General features: G+C 39.3%; 1 protein-coding gene across 2 annotated transcripts in view; it reads left to right on the top strand.

Moving 5' to 3' along the window:
• SHC3 (SHC adaptor protein 3) overlaps window positions 1-11,969 on the top strand; it is a 55,727-nt gene extending 43,758 nt beyond the window's left edge. For both annotated transcript variants that reach the window (XM_026053223.1, XM_026053231.1), the window contains exons 7-12: window positions 1,651-1,777; window positions 2,936-3,089; window positions 3,997-4,093; window positions 5,013-5,207; window positions 7,366-7,661; window positions 11,733-11,969. In XM_026053223.1, coding sequence (XP_025909008.1) covers window positions 1,651-1,777; window positions 2,936-3,089; window positions 3,997-4,093; window positions 5,013-5,207; window positions 7,366-7,661; window positions 11,733-11,861 — 998 coding nt within the window. In that variant the 3' untranslated portion in view covers window positions 11,862-11,969. The remainder of the gene's footprint in view (window positions 1-1,650; window positions 1,778-2,935; window positions 3,090-3,996; window positions 4,094-5,012; window positions 5,208-7,365; window positions 7,662-11,732) is intronic.
• Window positions 11,970-14,087: the final 2,118 nt, after the last annotated feature.

Genomic DNA, 14,087 nt, shown 5'->3' with positions numbered 1-14,087 from the left:
TTGCAATGCCATTAGATGGATTTCTTCCCACAGGTGGGAAGGTTCTATTCTGCACTAAGGTAAGCTAAAGGCTGTCTGTCTTCTGCTGTAACATCTACATGAGAAAGCATCTCCAAGTGAGCCAGACCTGCTTGCTCTTTTACAAGAAGCAGATCTCTTACCTGCCAAAAGTCCATTCACGTATCCAAGGAAACAAGTTATTCATTATATCACCTACTGAAACTACTTAAAAAAAAAATGACTCATGCTTCATTTCAGCTCCAGGCAGATTTAGCAGTGAGCAATGTAAGTTCTTTAAATATCCACTTCTGTTACAGGGTAGAAGAAAATCATAGTTCTGACCTAACTTCTTTGAATCCACATTCATGAAGATTTGTCTGCACCTTATCTTGGGGTGGATTGTACAGCCCTGTGCCAAGGGCAGCTTAGGGAGGGCAAACAGCAAATAGCTAGCCAGCAGTGTGAGCCTTTAAATCCACTTTCAACCTGCAGTCAGGGACATTTCTCCCAAACCAGATGCTGTCTCATCCTGCTGCTGGGCACAGCAAATGCTTGAAGGTGAGACCATCCCTGGATCTGTTCAGCAAGCAGCTCTGTGCCTGGTGCCTTCTCGTGCTACCTCTGATGCTGCTAATGAAGGAGTGACAGCTTGGTGCCTTTGTCACTCTCTACCTGCATAGCTGCACACTTCTTGGCCCTTAATTCTGGCCTTTTTGGAAGTCCATCCAGCACTCGGCCTCTGGGAACCATTGCTAAACCTCCTCACTTGCTATATTGCTTTAACTGACAAAATTACGTAGCTGCAGCCCTTATGTGTAAGACATTAGCATCCAAAGCTCTTGATTCAAGTGAACTGGTAACTGTATATTAAATTAAGTACCTATATTCAAACTAATAAAATGGTCAGGGGAGACAGAGGTTTGAATAAGATCCCATGATACTATCGTAAGACCTAGAGAACAACCAGATTCTCCTTGGTGATCTAGGCTCTATCAGCAGGCCGTATTTTTGTCCAGCAATTAATATAGAATATGAACTCACTTGGGCTTTTCTTAATGTCACTGAGACATTAATTTAGCATTTTACCTTCCATCTCTTTACAACTATGTACATTCCTACACGTTTAGGTGAAACTTTCATGAGTGTCTGAGTTATGTATCCTACCTGAGCCTGTATTTTGGGAAGTTTTGGGAAATTTGGAGGAAGTGAAGGCCTTGCTAACTTGGGATGATTAGCTTTTAAAACTAATGTGGAAGTAAAATTAAGGAAAGCAAAGAAAGCTTGTGTAGTTGAATTTTTTTGACATTATTGACTAATATCTTTATAAGCTCAATTTAAAGCTCCAAGGTTTCATATAACCTATTGCATTCAGGGAATAATGAGTGCAATTTTATGAGGTTTCCTGTCTTAATATGCCTGTCAAAATTGTGGAACTGATTTCTGATCTCACCTACTGCAGCTATAAATCATAGCAATCCTATTTAACCTTTAAAGGCCTTATTGTCTGAAATTTGTTGTAGCTGATTTGAGCTTTACTGAACTATGCACACTGTGAATAGTACAGCTACACTCGACGGTCTTTTGCCATAGGGTCGTGTACCCAGCCGTAACATAAGTAATGATTTGCATGCGCCAATCTTTCCTGTTTAGCTTGCCATATCCTGGAATGCTGCGATGGCCTGGCACAGGACGTCATCAGCACCATCGGGCAAGCCTTTGAGCTCCGGTTTAAGCAATATTTACGATGTCCCTCTAAGATGCCCACTTTCCAGGACAGGTGGGTACAGAAGACTGCTAGAGAAATGGCTTTAGGTTTCCATTTAATTAGCAAAATGCACTCTGGACAAAGTGCTGGAGATGGCCAGGAATTAAAAACTTCCGCAAGAGCTTTCTGCTGAATTGGCAAAGCAAATTAGAGTTTGCCTAATGAATATGAATATGAAAAGAGTACAGGCACTTTAAAAGAATGTTTAAATATGGATTTTACAGTGAACTTATTGGCACTTCATGCATTTTCCATTGTAGTTAGTAGACAGTGTTAGTAGACAGTAGACATCCAGGAATGGATGCTTTGTGTATCACTTAGACCTTGTTATTGTCATAAAAATTCTGTCAATTTAGATTCAGTAAACTGGATTTACTGAGCTTTCAAGATGCCTGGTGATGTTTAAATATTCCTAATATTAACCAGGGTGAAACTTTTAGGAATATAATATGTTGTAGACAGACTTCATCTCCAGTCCTCTCTGGAAGATATGAAAGCTACCTGTTTATATATGTATGTATAAAAGTCTGGGGTATAACCTTTTCTTTAGTGAGTTGTGGTTTGGAATGCCTTTGTATATGCTCACTACATTCAATGAGCTGGTACCCTATGTGATTTCTTAACTGAAAGTAAACACTTCTTACCTGAATGCATGGTAAATATAAAATGCTACTTATTTTCACCTGGAAAAATTCTGTACTCCCTTTGGGCTGGTGTAAATGACTGTTAAATATAGAGTGAAACTGCAAATCTGATCTCTCAGCTTCATGGAGTTCTTCCAGATTTACATCTGTGTTAGAGCAGCCATAATTAAAGACAATGTTTTAGAATTTAATCAGTCAATCAAGTAACAATATTACAAAGGCTGCAGTAAGGTTAAATACAATAGTTGGTTAATTCAGTTTTTAATGGCACTTATTACGGCTGAGTGAAAACATCCTTTAGTCAGCATAAAGAAATTAATCTGTTGCAAAAGAGAGCCTTGCTTAAGATTGTCTAAACAGAGAGGGTCTGCTGTCTGATCCATCATTCCTTCCTGATTTCTAAGTGTAGCTGAATTTTCAAAATAATATGCAATAGTCACCCCCTGACAGACAGTCCTAACATGCTACAAGCGCTTGTGAGCACTTGGCAAGCAATGTGCAAAATAAAGCAGTCCCTTTCTTACAGGATGCAGAGTTTTGATGAGCCGTGGATGGAGGAAGAGGGAGAGGTAGCTGAGCATGCCTATTACAACAACATCCCCAACAAAATGCCCCCTCCTGGAGGCTTCATTGATGCCAGACTCAAAGCAAGGCTTCCCACCGCTGCAGATACAGCTCAGGTCAGTGCAATTGCACCTCTGCCCTCCTGCTGCTAATCCAGAATTGAAAAGCGATGTGTATCTTTGGATGGATGCACTGGGAACATTTATAGCTCGCAGCTCTTCACGCGTGGCCTCTTGAATGAGGGAGCATCAGTGATCTAGGGGTGACAAATTAGGCAGGTCCAGGATAAGCAAAAGGAGGTGAGTTCTTTATCTCACTAAAAGGTTACACAGATTCAGGGAAGAGAAGCCCACTGAGGGTTACCACCTTTATATCAGTTTGCTCTGTGAGTTTCAAATGATGTCTGGGAGAATATATGGGAGATCCTTCATATGTCTTTGCCCTGCTCTTTCATTTATTTTGGCCACTCTAGGAAACAGGATATTGAGCTAGGAAAAAAAATAGAAGAAAGAGAAGAAAAGTGATGTTTTATTCTGTGTAAGTAGAATCAGCCATGGTGGGGTAGGAAGGAGCTGGGAGAATCGAAGGCTCCTGCATTCCTACAGAGATTTGCTAGGTGGAAGGAGTTGATGGTTAATATCTACTAATTCTTGTCATTACTTATAGGACTTTGAAGGTCCTCTGTCCCTCTGGAGGGTGCTTGGGACATCTTGGAGCACTTGTCCCAGGTATGGTTTGTCAAGTCTCACTATGTGAAGACAACCATACTGAAGGAAGTGATGTGTCATTTGGGATTGCAGGGGTTAGTAAAAGCAGGAAGGAGAGAAATTTATATGAAGGTAACCAGCGTTACCTTACTCCTACACAAATGCATTCATGAAATACATATTCTGACACCACGATGAATCAGAAATGAAGAGTGGGTGTACACAGAATACAACCGAGGAAGTCATCAAAACCACTCATAATATATCACAGTGTTTTAAAGGTAATTGAAGATTTCTTTGTGTGTGTCCATTCTAGTCTGCAGCAGGAGTGGAAAGAGAGCAAACTTATTATCAGAGTCGACACCTGGGAGACAAGTTTGGTGAAGACTGGCATCATGGGGCTGTTAAACAAGGTGAGTTTCGCTACTTATAGGTGCTAATAATGCAGGTGGTCTTGGGTGGGTAAAGGACCGGAAAGCCTGATGCCTCAACATCTTTACGTAATGACCTATATTTTGTTTATGATACATTTACTTTGTCATGAAACTTTGTGTTAGTTTCAGTGGAAACTGTTTGCTAGTTTCACTCTAGACACTTTTTTTTGTTTTTAGTGCACACTTTAATAAAAGCTTAAATTTTACAGAAAGGTTCATAATTTGTGTAGCCCCCAACCTTCAGCTTTCTCTGAACTTTTTCTCGTTTGCCATATCTTAAAAGCTCATGGTACTTAATGAGAGACTATTTGGTCCATTCTGGAAATCTCACTTGTTATGGTAGATTAAGATTAATTTTAGCCTTTCTCAAAATGTAGAAAAGTGCTTGTGTGTTTGCACCATGTCCTACAATTGACTTGTAAATACCAAATCACATATATTTTTCTGGTTGTTATTGTGTATGAACTATAAGCAAATCATGTCAGTTAAATCATCTCCATTAAATTTCACCCATTCCACACTTACTTGATGGCGTTGCTGTGTTTCTGGGTCACTTTCTTTTCTAGTGCCAAAATTTGTTCTCTTTCACTGATCTGCATGAATCTGGGGATTTTATTCCATGTCTTTCTCTCACGACTCCAACACAACATAAGCTTTGAAATTCACAATCTGTATTTTTTAAAATTCACTTCCTTTATGGAAAAAAAAAATGTATGAGACACATAGTTCTTTCTTCATTCATCAGTAGTTTTCTTCAGCTAGACCCAGCAGTTGTTGTCTTTTCATGTTCCATTCCAGGGAATTTTAAAACTGCAATGATGTGATATGTTGTGGTCATTCTAAAAACAATGTTCTATCAAATATAGGAAAAGAAAAAAAAATCTTTTGAATTTTCTAGACTCTTTGGATATTTATAACATGCCAGAAGGGAAATCAGAAGTAAATCCGACAGCCGAGATGCCAACATACGTGAACACCCAGCATATAAATATGGAGGCTCTCCTGGCACTTCAGGCAGATGCTGAAAGTGCTTTCAGTGGAACAACAGATAATGCCAAAGAGAGCAGCCCAGGAAAGGACCTCTTTGACATGAGTGAGTTCCCTCCCTGTTCATTCCATTCTTATAAAAGAGACCCAATATTTTTACAGATTTATTTTGGCATCAAGGAATTCAGAATCTCACGCAGAGGAATTTCCTGGGGGAAATCCTGGGGGATTCATGATGAATTTTGGATTTTGTGGTGGTTTCTCATCTCTGACTTCAAAATAAGGGTGGCAAAAGATTTGAAGCTAGTTTGTATTATTTGTGTGATAAGCTGAGTTGCAGCCTGTATTAACCTTCTAATGACAACACGTCAGAAGGAAATAAGATCAGGAACCTTCACATGAACTGGAATGGAGGACTGAGTGCCAATATACTAAAAGGAAATAAATCTATGTGATAGAGACTTCGTGCAATAAAGAAACTGGAAGGGAATTTATAAAAACTTTTTATCCTATGCCAAAGTCCCATTTAGCTTTCTGTTTTAACTTTGAAGTTAGCTGTTAGGAAATAAATATCATAGCTATAGCCTTAGAATAATGTTTTAAGCATCAGTCGTAACTTAATTTTGGTGCTATACTGTTCTCAGCTATGAACAGATCATATTTAGCAAAAAGGATTGGGAAAGCAGAAACTTGCCCAGTTGTTCCACTGTTCGTGCCTCCAATCTTTTGCTGACACATTATTTATTTATGTATGTTAATTCAGTTCACATAGCTAAAAGGAAGTGAGACAAAGCAGTTGGTACCTGTATATTATGTGTAAAATAACATATCTACATTTCTGTTATTTCTTTATGTTAATGCTGCCGTCTGGAAATATTTTTCCGAAATGTGCCTAGCAGTGCTTTCTAGTGGGAGGGAGGGCACCTTCCTGTGAAGAGTGACCTGCAGTGAGAAAAGTTTGGTCTGTGAAATGAGAGAGGGATGTTAACTTTGATTTCAGGCATTCATCATCCTTAAAATATATATGTTTGCCTTCACATTCTTTTCCTAAAAATAAGGAAAATAATTTTTTCTCTTTCTCTTTCTCTTTAATCTTTATTAATCATGAGTTTGCAAGAGAAAAATGGCACTAGAAAATGCATCAGTTAGCCCAATGTTAATGGAATTTGTCAAGTTAAAGGTGTTGGGCAGCAGTGTAGTAGAGACAAAGTGTAGCTGGATTTAAACAGTCAGCTGAAGTGCCAACAAGCTGGGACAACATAGTGTTTACCCTATTTCTCTGAGCTACATTAACCCTTATGTGGCCCCACACCACCACTGTGTATACTCTTAGAACCTTAGTGGCGTATTTAGAGCTAGTTTATTGCTTTTGGAATAAGCTGCTCTGTAGATGTCCTCTGGCAAGTCTAATGGGTGTAAAACAACATATTTTTTAATATTAGCTAATCAGATGAAAGTCTGGTTGTGGAAGTCTGAAAGTGAAAATAGCTCTTGATAGGTCAGTGCAGCACATGATTAAGCATACACTGACCTATTTCTGCAAGATTTTGGGGAAATTTAATGATGTACTTTTCCATTCCAATCTGGAGAAAGTAATATTGAGTTCAGAGGTCAGCTGAGGTTTAAAAGATACTTCCTCAAGGATGATTTCAGTTAGCTAAATCAAAGTAAAGCCTGTGTCCGTCAGGAAGATGAGTAAGATGAGTAGTAAAGACTACTGATCCTTCCAGACATTGCCTTAGGGTAGAGACTCACTAATGCATAATTGGTAAATGAATATGTTTTTTGACAAGTGGCCAGATATGAGCATAACAACTTTGGCTACCCATATTATGCAATTTATTTGAAATTAAATTGTCTGACGTAAGTGGCAAGACAAAACGAGAATTCTGCCCTGTACCAGCGCCTATAAATACAAGTGTTGACAATATGTTATTTTTGCCATTACTAAAAGAGAATCAGTACTTTTCATCAGTACCTTACATGAGTACTTTTCAGAAGGTTGTATCAAGGTTGGCTTTGATTTTTAGCAGCACTTTTCTGTGGATAGTGTGTACTTTTAACATTTTGCATTCTTTGCTCTTAATATATTCTATAAATTGGAGGGCCTAACAGCACATCTTCCTTTAGTTTTTCATACAGGTAAAAGGAAGTGGCTATTACACAAAATAAATCCAGTTAAAAACACCTGGAATATCACTTTCTTGCAATGTAATATATTTATCTCTGAATGATCTTGCACTTGTTTTTGTGTCTATAACCAGAACCATTTGAAGATGCTCTCAAGAGCCAAACGTCTGAGCCAGTGCTGAGTAAGGCCACCTCCATTGAATGCACCAGTCCTCTTTTATCCAGAGCAGCAGACCGGACTAAGATGGAGGAGCTGGCTACCGAACCTTGGTATCAAGGAGAAATGAGTAGGAAAGAAGCAGAACAACTGCTCAAGAAATGTGGAGACTTCCTCGTTAGGAAAAGTACTACAAATCCCGGCTCCTATGTGTTGACTGGCATGCATAATGGACAAGCCAAGCATCTTCTGTTGGTGGATCCAGAAGGAACTGTAAGTGCTGACTCCCAAATCACAGAATCACAGAATGATTGAGGCTGGAAGGGAGCTCTAGAGATCATCTAATCCAACCTTTGCTCGAGCAGGGACACCCAGAGGCACAGGGTTTGCCAGGCGAGTTAGGAAGATCTCCAGAGAAGGAGACTCCACAGCCTCCCTGGACAGCCTGTGCCAGGGCTCTGTCACCATCACAGGAAAGAAGTTCTTACTCACATGGAGATGGAACAACTTCTGTTTTAATTTGTACCCATTGCCCCTTGTCCTACCACTGGCCACCACTGCGAAGAGTTTGGCCCCATCTTCTTATAATTTCTCCTCAGGTACTCATACATATTGATCAGATCTCCTCTCAATCTTCTCTAGACTAAACAGGCCCACCTCGCTTAGTCTTTCCTCCTAAGATAGATGCTCCAGTCCCCTAATCATTTTTGTTGCTCTACACTGGACCCTCTCTAAAATAATACTCTCTATAATAATACTGGAATAATACTGTGGAAGGCTTCTGACTTGACTTATTTTCTCTAAATATGTTTAATCTTGCTTATAGCTTATTCACACCTGGCCATTATCACAGCCTCATCTAAGGTGACATCACATCTCAAATTCTGTCCCCAATGTTTAGCATATCTGCTGCCCGATTTCCGCCGGTTGCAGGGAACGTTAGGAGCTGTGTTGCTATGAAGGCCAAACTTTGTCAAGACAATAAAGCCCTGGCCTTCCAAAAGTGTAGCTAAGTCACTTTTTTAACCTTCTGGCTGAGACGCTCTTGATGGGATCACTGATAGGGCAGCCTCTGTGTCTGAAATTTCGACATACTCTCTGTCAGTCAGAATACAGACTGTGTGCTCTAGGCCATTTAGTTTTCCCTGCTCTTAGCCTGGACAAGAACTCTCTGTTGCTTTGGAGTGCAAGGTCTCCCTTAGGCAAGAAAGGGAGCTATTGTCTGCAGAATTTTGTGGGCAGAGAAACTCCAGCTTCTGCAGCTCTGCTGCCCTGGTGCTGCAGAGGCTTAGCCTCCTCTGAGGCAGCCTAAAGCATAGCCACAAATTTTGTTCTTGGCACCTGGTTGCAGACAGCTGTCAACTTCTCTTCTTTGTAAAGTACAAGCCTCAGAGCAACTGAGATGCTCCAGGAAGGGAGCTGCTACTGGCATCCATTTCAGCTGAGAAGCTTGCAGAAAACCTGCAGAATTATGTCAATGCTGCAGAGTAGAAATGCTGCAATGAAGAAAAGACCATGACACTTACCTGAATTACGTTTGCCACAAGAGGGCAGTCAAATGCTGGTTTTTTTTGCACTTCATATACTTTCCATAATAACTGCATAGTGCTAGGCTTTACTGAGACAACAGCCTGGGAATGTGAGTGCCAAGCAAGCCTCTTGGAGAAGCACCTCATTTGCTAAAATTTTGCCAGCCTTTTCCCAACTTTTTCAGTAGGACCTCTTAAATCTCCCTTCAAAATAAATACTTGAAGTAGCTGTTGCAGCCCACCACCCAATGGCCACTACTCTGAAAACTCAGAAGATATATATGCCTTATGCTGTCCTTACAGATGTGAAGTACCAAATCTTTGTGAATCCTGGGCCATTTTTGTGATGCAGGTAAAGGATAGAGACCCTTGTCTTTTTTCCATTGCTTCTAAGGGCGGCACTTTTTGTCTCTCTTCAGTGCAGGCCCTGAAACTCAAACTAGATAAAGAACTAAAGTGCTTTCCAGACCCAAGTAGCTGTCCTTCTAGCAGGTTCTTTATGTCCCTGAGGTGAAGCTCTGGAGGAAGTGGGCTATGCAGCACCTTGCACGATCTTGCACAACAGGTGCCGCCAATTTGTGGGAGCTCCAAAGACCCTGCTTTTACAGGAATCCATGTAAAGAGGCACAACTTGAAAAGACTAAGATTCCTATGGCACCGTATAGGTCAGTATAGGTCAGCTGTGCCTCTAGATGGAGATCCATGCACTATTGACAGCTTTATTTGTGACTTAGCAGAGCAGAGCATAGTTAATAAAATGCAAGGTTCATCAGGCCTGAGCAGTGTGCCAGTGGCTTGCATTTCTTCCATGTGGCCTTGGCATAAGTACGCAGGAAACTCAGGCATACAAAGAGTGATGGCCATTCATTAACACACACAAAAAATAGCCAGTGGTATGTTACAACACTTAAACCTTCCTTTCAGAGCAGAGTTAACTCTCCTGTTGCATCTACCCTCATCCATCTCACAAAAAGAGCCTCTCCTTCAAGGTAAGTGATGCTTCAAACTGAAGAGTTCAAGCTTTCTACTGGATTTAGAATTAGATCTTGAACTTCAGAAATGGCAGAGCAGTGAGGACACACTCAGTGAACTGAGCTGACTTAAAAAGTATTCATGTGAATTCAGACGATGTTTTAGAGATATCCTTTAATTTGAAAAATACGGGTTCAAATATTTCAGAATATTTCAGAATATTTCAGAATATTTAAGGTTGGAAGGGACCTCTACAGATCATCTAGTCCAACCTTCCTGCTCAAGCAGGCACACCTAGAGCACGTGGCACAGGGCGGCATCCAGGCGGGTTTTGAAGACCTCCAGAGAAGGAGACTCCACAACCTCCCTGGGCAGCCTGTTCCACTGCTCTGTCACCCTAACAGTAAAGAAGTTCCTCCTCACCTGGAGACGGAACTTCYTRTGYTYCAGCTTGTGGCCATTACCCCTCGTCYTRTCGCTGGCCACCAGTGAGAACAGCCTGTCCCCTTCCTCCCTGCATTCTCCCTTCCTGAACTTGTACATATTAATCATATCCCCTCTGAGCCGCCTCTTCTCCAGAGAAAACAGGCCCAGCTCGCTCAGCCTCTCTTCATACGAGAGATGTTCCATTCCCTTAATCATCCTGGTAAAATAAAAATATGGTAAAATAAAATAAATATATGCAATGATGTTTCAGAGGTATGTTTCAGAAACCATGTGAACCTAATGGTTTTCTTCAATGATATTGCTAATGTTTACCAAGCTAATAGTATCATTTGGCGTCAAGGTTGGTTGTTTTTTATTTTTCCTATGCCAGCCTGTCCTAAGTTGCTAATAGTTTTGCAAGCATTTATTTGTGGGGACATATTTCAGGAGATGTGTCTGCTGCAGTGTAAAGTTCTTACCTCTTGATAAAAGTTGAAGGAGAACAGATGATATCCCCCATTTTATATAAGTGTTCATATGCTTTTTTTTTCTGGGACCTTCTAGAATCTTCTCAGCATGAACCTTTAGTGGGGCATGACATTGGTGTGAGAGAGACTATTCCTTCTGGGGAAGCTCTGTGTTCTTTCACTCACTCTGAACAGAGGAAGCAATTTTTTGTGAAGATGTGGTTATACCATTCAAGTTTGTTTTCTATGATGAATTAGTTTTTGGCCCGCTCTAACCTTTGACTGCTCGACCTTGCAATATCAGTGTTGTCTTTTCATGGATGTAATAATTTGCTTAGCAGGATGCCAGTGCAGAGTGCTAGTAAATGTGATGGAAACATGCTGTTCCCTTCTCTGAAGGGCTTGAATTTCAGAAGCTCAAGTGGGTACTGTGCAGCACAGGGCAAACAGAAGCAAGCCAAACAGAAGTGACAACTGCAGCACTTCTGGGAGAAGCGAATTTTCAGGCAGAAGTGAAGCAAGTCTTTCAGCCTCTGAAGAAGGTCTTTATAAGGAGACATGAGACATGGCAAGAAGAATCATGGTCTCTTTGAAGGGACAGCTCTTTCTCATAACAAAAAAAAAAAAAAAAAAAAAAAAAAAAAAAGAGTGAATATACTTCAAAGCAGCAGGTCAGTTTTCAGGTAGGCCTCTTGTGGCAGCCTGGCTCATAGATAGCAAGCAAACTGTCCATTTGGAGAGAATAGAGCGAGCAAAGCACAGAAGAGTTTGCTGAAAAAGCAGCCAAACTCCTGCAGATTTTGATGATATCAGTCTCTTAAAACTGGGGATAAAAAACAAAGTTATGATTAACTGTTTTATTTTATTCTTAGAGAATTTTAATGCAGAGGTAAAGGAAAAAAGTATTTTGCTCTTTCTTTAATGTTTTCTCTTGCATCCTTTCTTTAAAGGTTCGTACAAAAGATCGTGTTTTTGACAGCATAAGTCATCTCATCAACCACCACCTTGAGAATAATTTGCCAATAGTTTCTTCGGGGAGTGAACTCTGCCTGCAGCAGCCTGCTGAGAGGAAACACTGACTCTAGCTGACTTTAGCTTTTGCAACTTGCAAGCTATCGCTGGTGAAAATTGCAGATCTGAAAACATGCAAATTAAAGAAAAAAAGCATATTCGTATATATTTCACCAGTATGTTTACGTTAGGTTTAAGAATCCCCATTTAACATGGTACACTTGAAAATTCTTGTTGCTTTATGTGAACATGAAGTCACAACAGAAGGCTTTCTAAAAACGTAATTTCAATAAAATTATTCTGATTCTCTAATGTGAATATTGATAGTGTATATATACACATTATATATAAATACAGTATATATTTATATTTTTCAAGTCAGTCTGTTTGAAGGTATGGAACTAATCTTCTGTGCCAAGTGTTTTTAACAGAAGAAACATGCCAATTGTGATTGCTCAGATGAAAATAGCATTCAGCAGTCTCAATTCCTTGAGAAACTAAATATTGGGAGTCTTATTTATAACTTTATCTAAAAAGCACAATAATAGGGAGAACATAGAACAGAGTACATTGGTTAAATACCAAGGAGTTTGAATTCAGCAGTATTCCAATGTGGAAATATAGCATAAAATGGTTTTTAAAAGCATTATTCAGTGTCACTGATTTAAAAAGTATTTTATCTTTCTAATGTCAAGTTTGAATTCTTATATGATGCTATTCAAAACATTTGTAACTTGCTTTAACAATGACTTGGTGTGATCTCTCTGTGTATGAGGTATGTGCATTTGATTTTTTCTAACAATTATATAACTTAATATTCTGCAGTTTTATTAATCTGAGTGCTAAGATTATTTACAAGTAATTCTCTGCTTATGGTGAAAGTTTAGATGTCCTTGACTACCAGTCTACAATGAGATGTTATGTTCTGATTAGACCAGTTCAAATGACTTGTGTTTAATAGATTTAATACAGGCTAGATTTAACATGGTTAGTTAAAGACATAGTTGGAAAATCTTTTCTTCTTACCAACAGTAGAAACTATCATGACACAGTGATCAGTTTTGCAAATGATGTCACTTGGATCTACTTAGTTACTGTATGCTTCTTCTCACCATTTGAAGCTGGCCTTGAGCACATGCTAGATATTACAAATGTACTGATCATCTCTGTCAAGTTGGAAAAATATTTTTAGCAGAAATATCCTTGGCTTTTGTTCTGGGAAGTTTTTTCCTCACCATTTGTGCTATTCAAGAACAGCACTGCATGATTTTACTTCCGTATTGTCTGAAGCTTACTTCTTATTTATGTATTTCAACAAGAGCCAAATTCAATTTACAGTTTGATGAACAGTTTTCTGTAAAGGCAGAGTCTGTGCCAGAGTAACTATCATCCAAATTTATTTTTTGTGCTTAGATCTTCTCTGGCACAAATAGCTCAAATCAGATCTTTGTATCTGATCCAGAAAGGCTGAGACTTAGCAGGATGAGTCTTTGTTAAGCACTTGCCTATCTTCAAGAAGTCACCAGGGCAATGTAAAGTTAGGTTTCGATTTTAGAATCACTTAAGAATTCACTTAAGATCCAATTCTCTTAAGAATTCAGGTAGGATTGTTGTGATGAATTTCTAAACTAATTTTCTTGTACTTTCTGCTTTAAAGTAGAGCAGATTTGTAACTTTGGAAATTTGGTTTTGGTTGATCTCACAAACAAAAAATGATTAAGGTAAGTAAGACAAATCATGTGACTCATGCAATAAAAATACATTTACTTCTGTGATCAGAACATTCAGAAGTCAAACTAGGACATTCAATGAACCAGGTGTTTCTGATTCATTTTATTACAGATGATTTGATATTTCAAGATTTGGGTGGGCACTGAGAGTGAAGGAAAGAAAATAAATGCTGCATTGCGACCCTAGTTAGTATAGCAGTGGGATGAATTTGTATTTTCAAAGTTGTTTAAGCTTTTATTAGTTTGGAAATTGCAAGGAAAAGTGAGGAGATCTTACACTCCGAAAGTTGTAGCTGTCCAACTGTTGTGGCCCTGATGGTAGGAAGTAAAATATTTTATTCTGCTAAGTGTGCTAACACTATGAAAAGTGACACCACTAAGAGAGGCACCTTGTTAGGCCTGGATCACTGTCCTGAATCTTTTTTCTCCTGATTTGTTTTTCACCCATGAAGGCCAGAATTCCAATATTTAATAGAACCAAGAGGATTCTGGTTTATCTGTTTCATTATATTAACTAGGGACTTTTGCATCTTCCTGCTGTTGTTCAGAGATCCATATTTTCAT

This window comes from Nothoprocta perdicaria, unplaced genomic scaffold (assembly GCF_003342845.1).
Source record: "Nothoprocta perdicaria isolate Ctin4 unplaced genomic scaffold, notPer1 scaffold_114, whole genome shotgun sequence".
Taxonomy (NCBI): Eukaryota; Metazoa; Chordata; class Aves; order Tinamiformes; family Tinamidae; genus Nothoprocta; species Nothoprocta perdicaria.
Note: the sequence above shows the minus strand (reverse complement) of the source record. Positions and strands in the feature narration are given on the sequence as shown.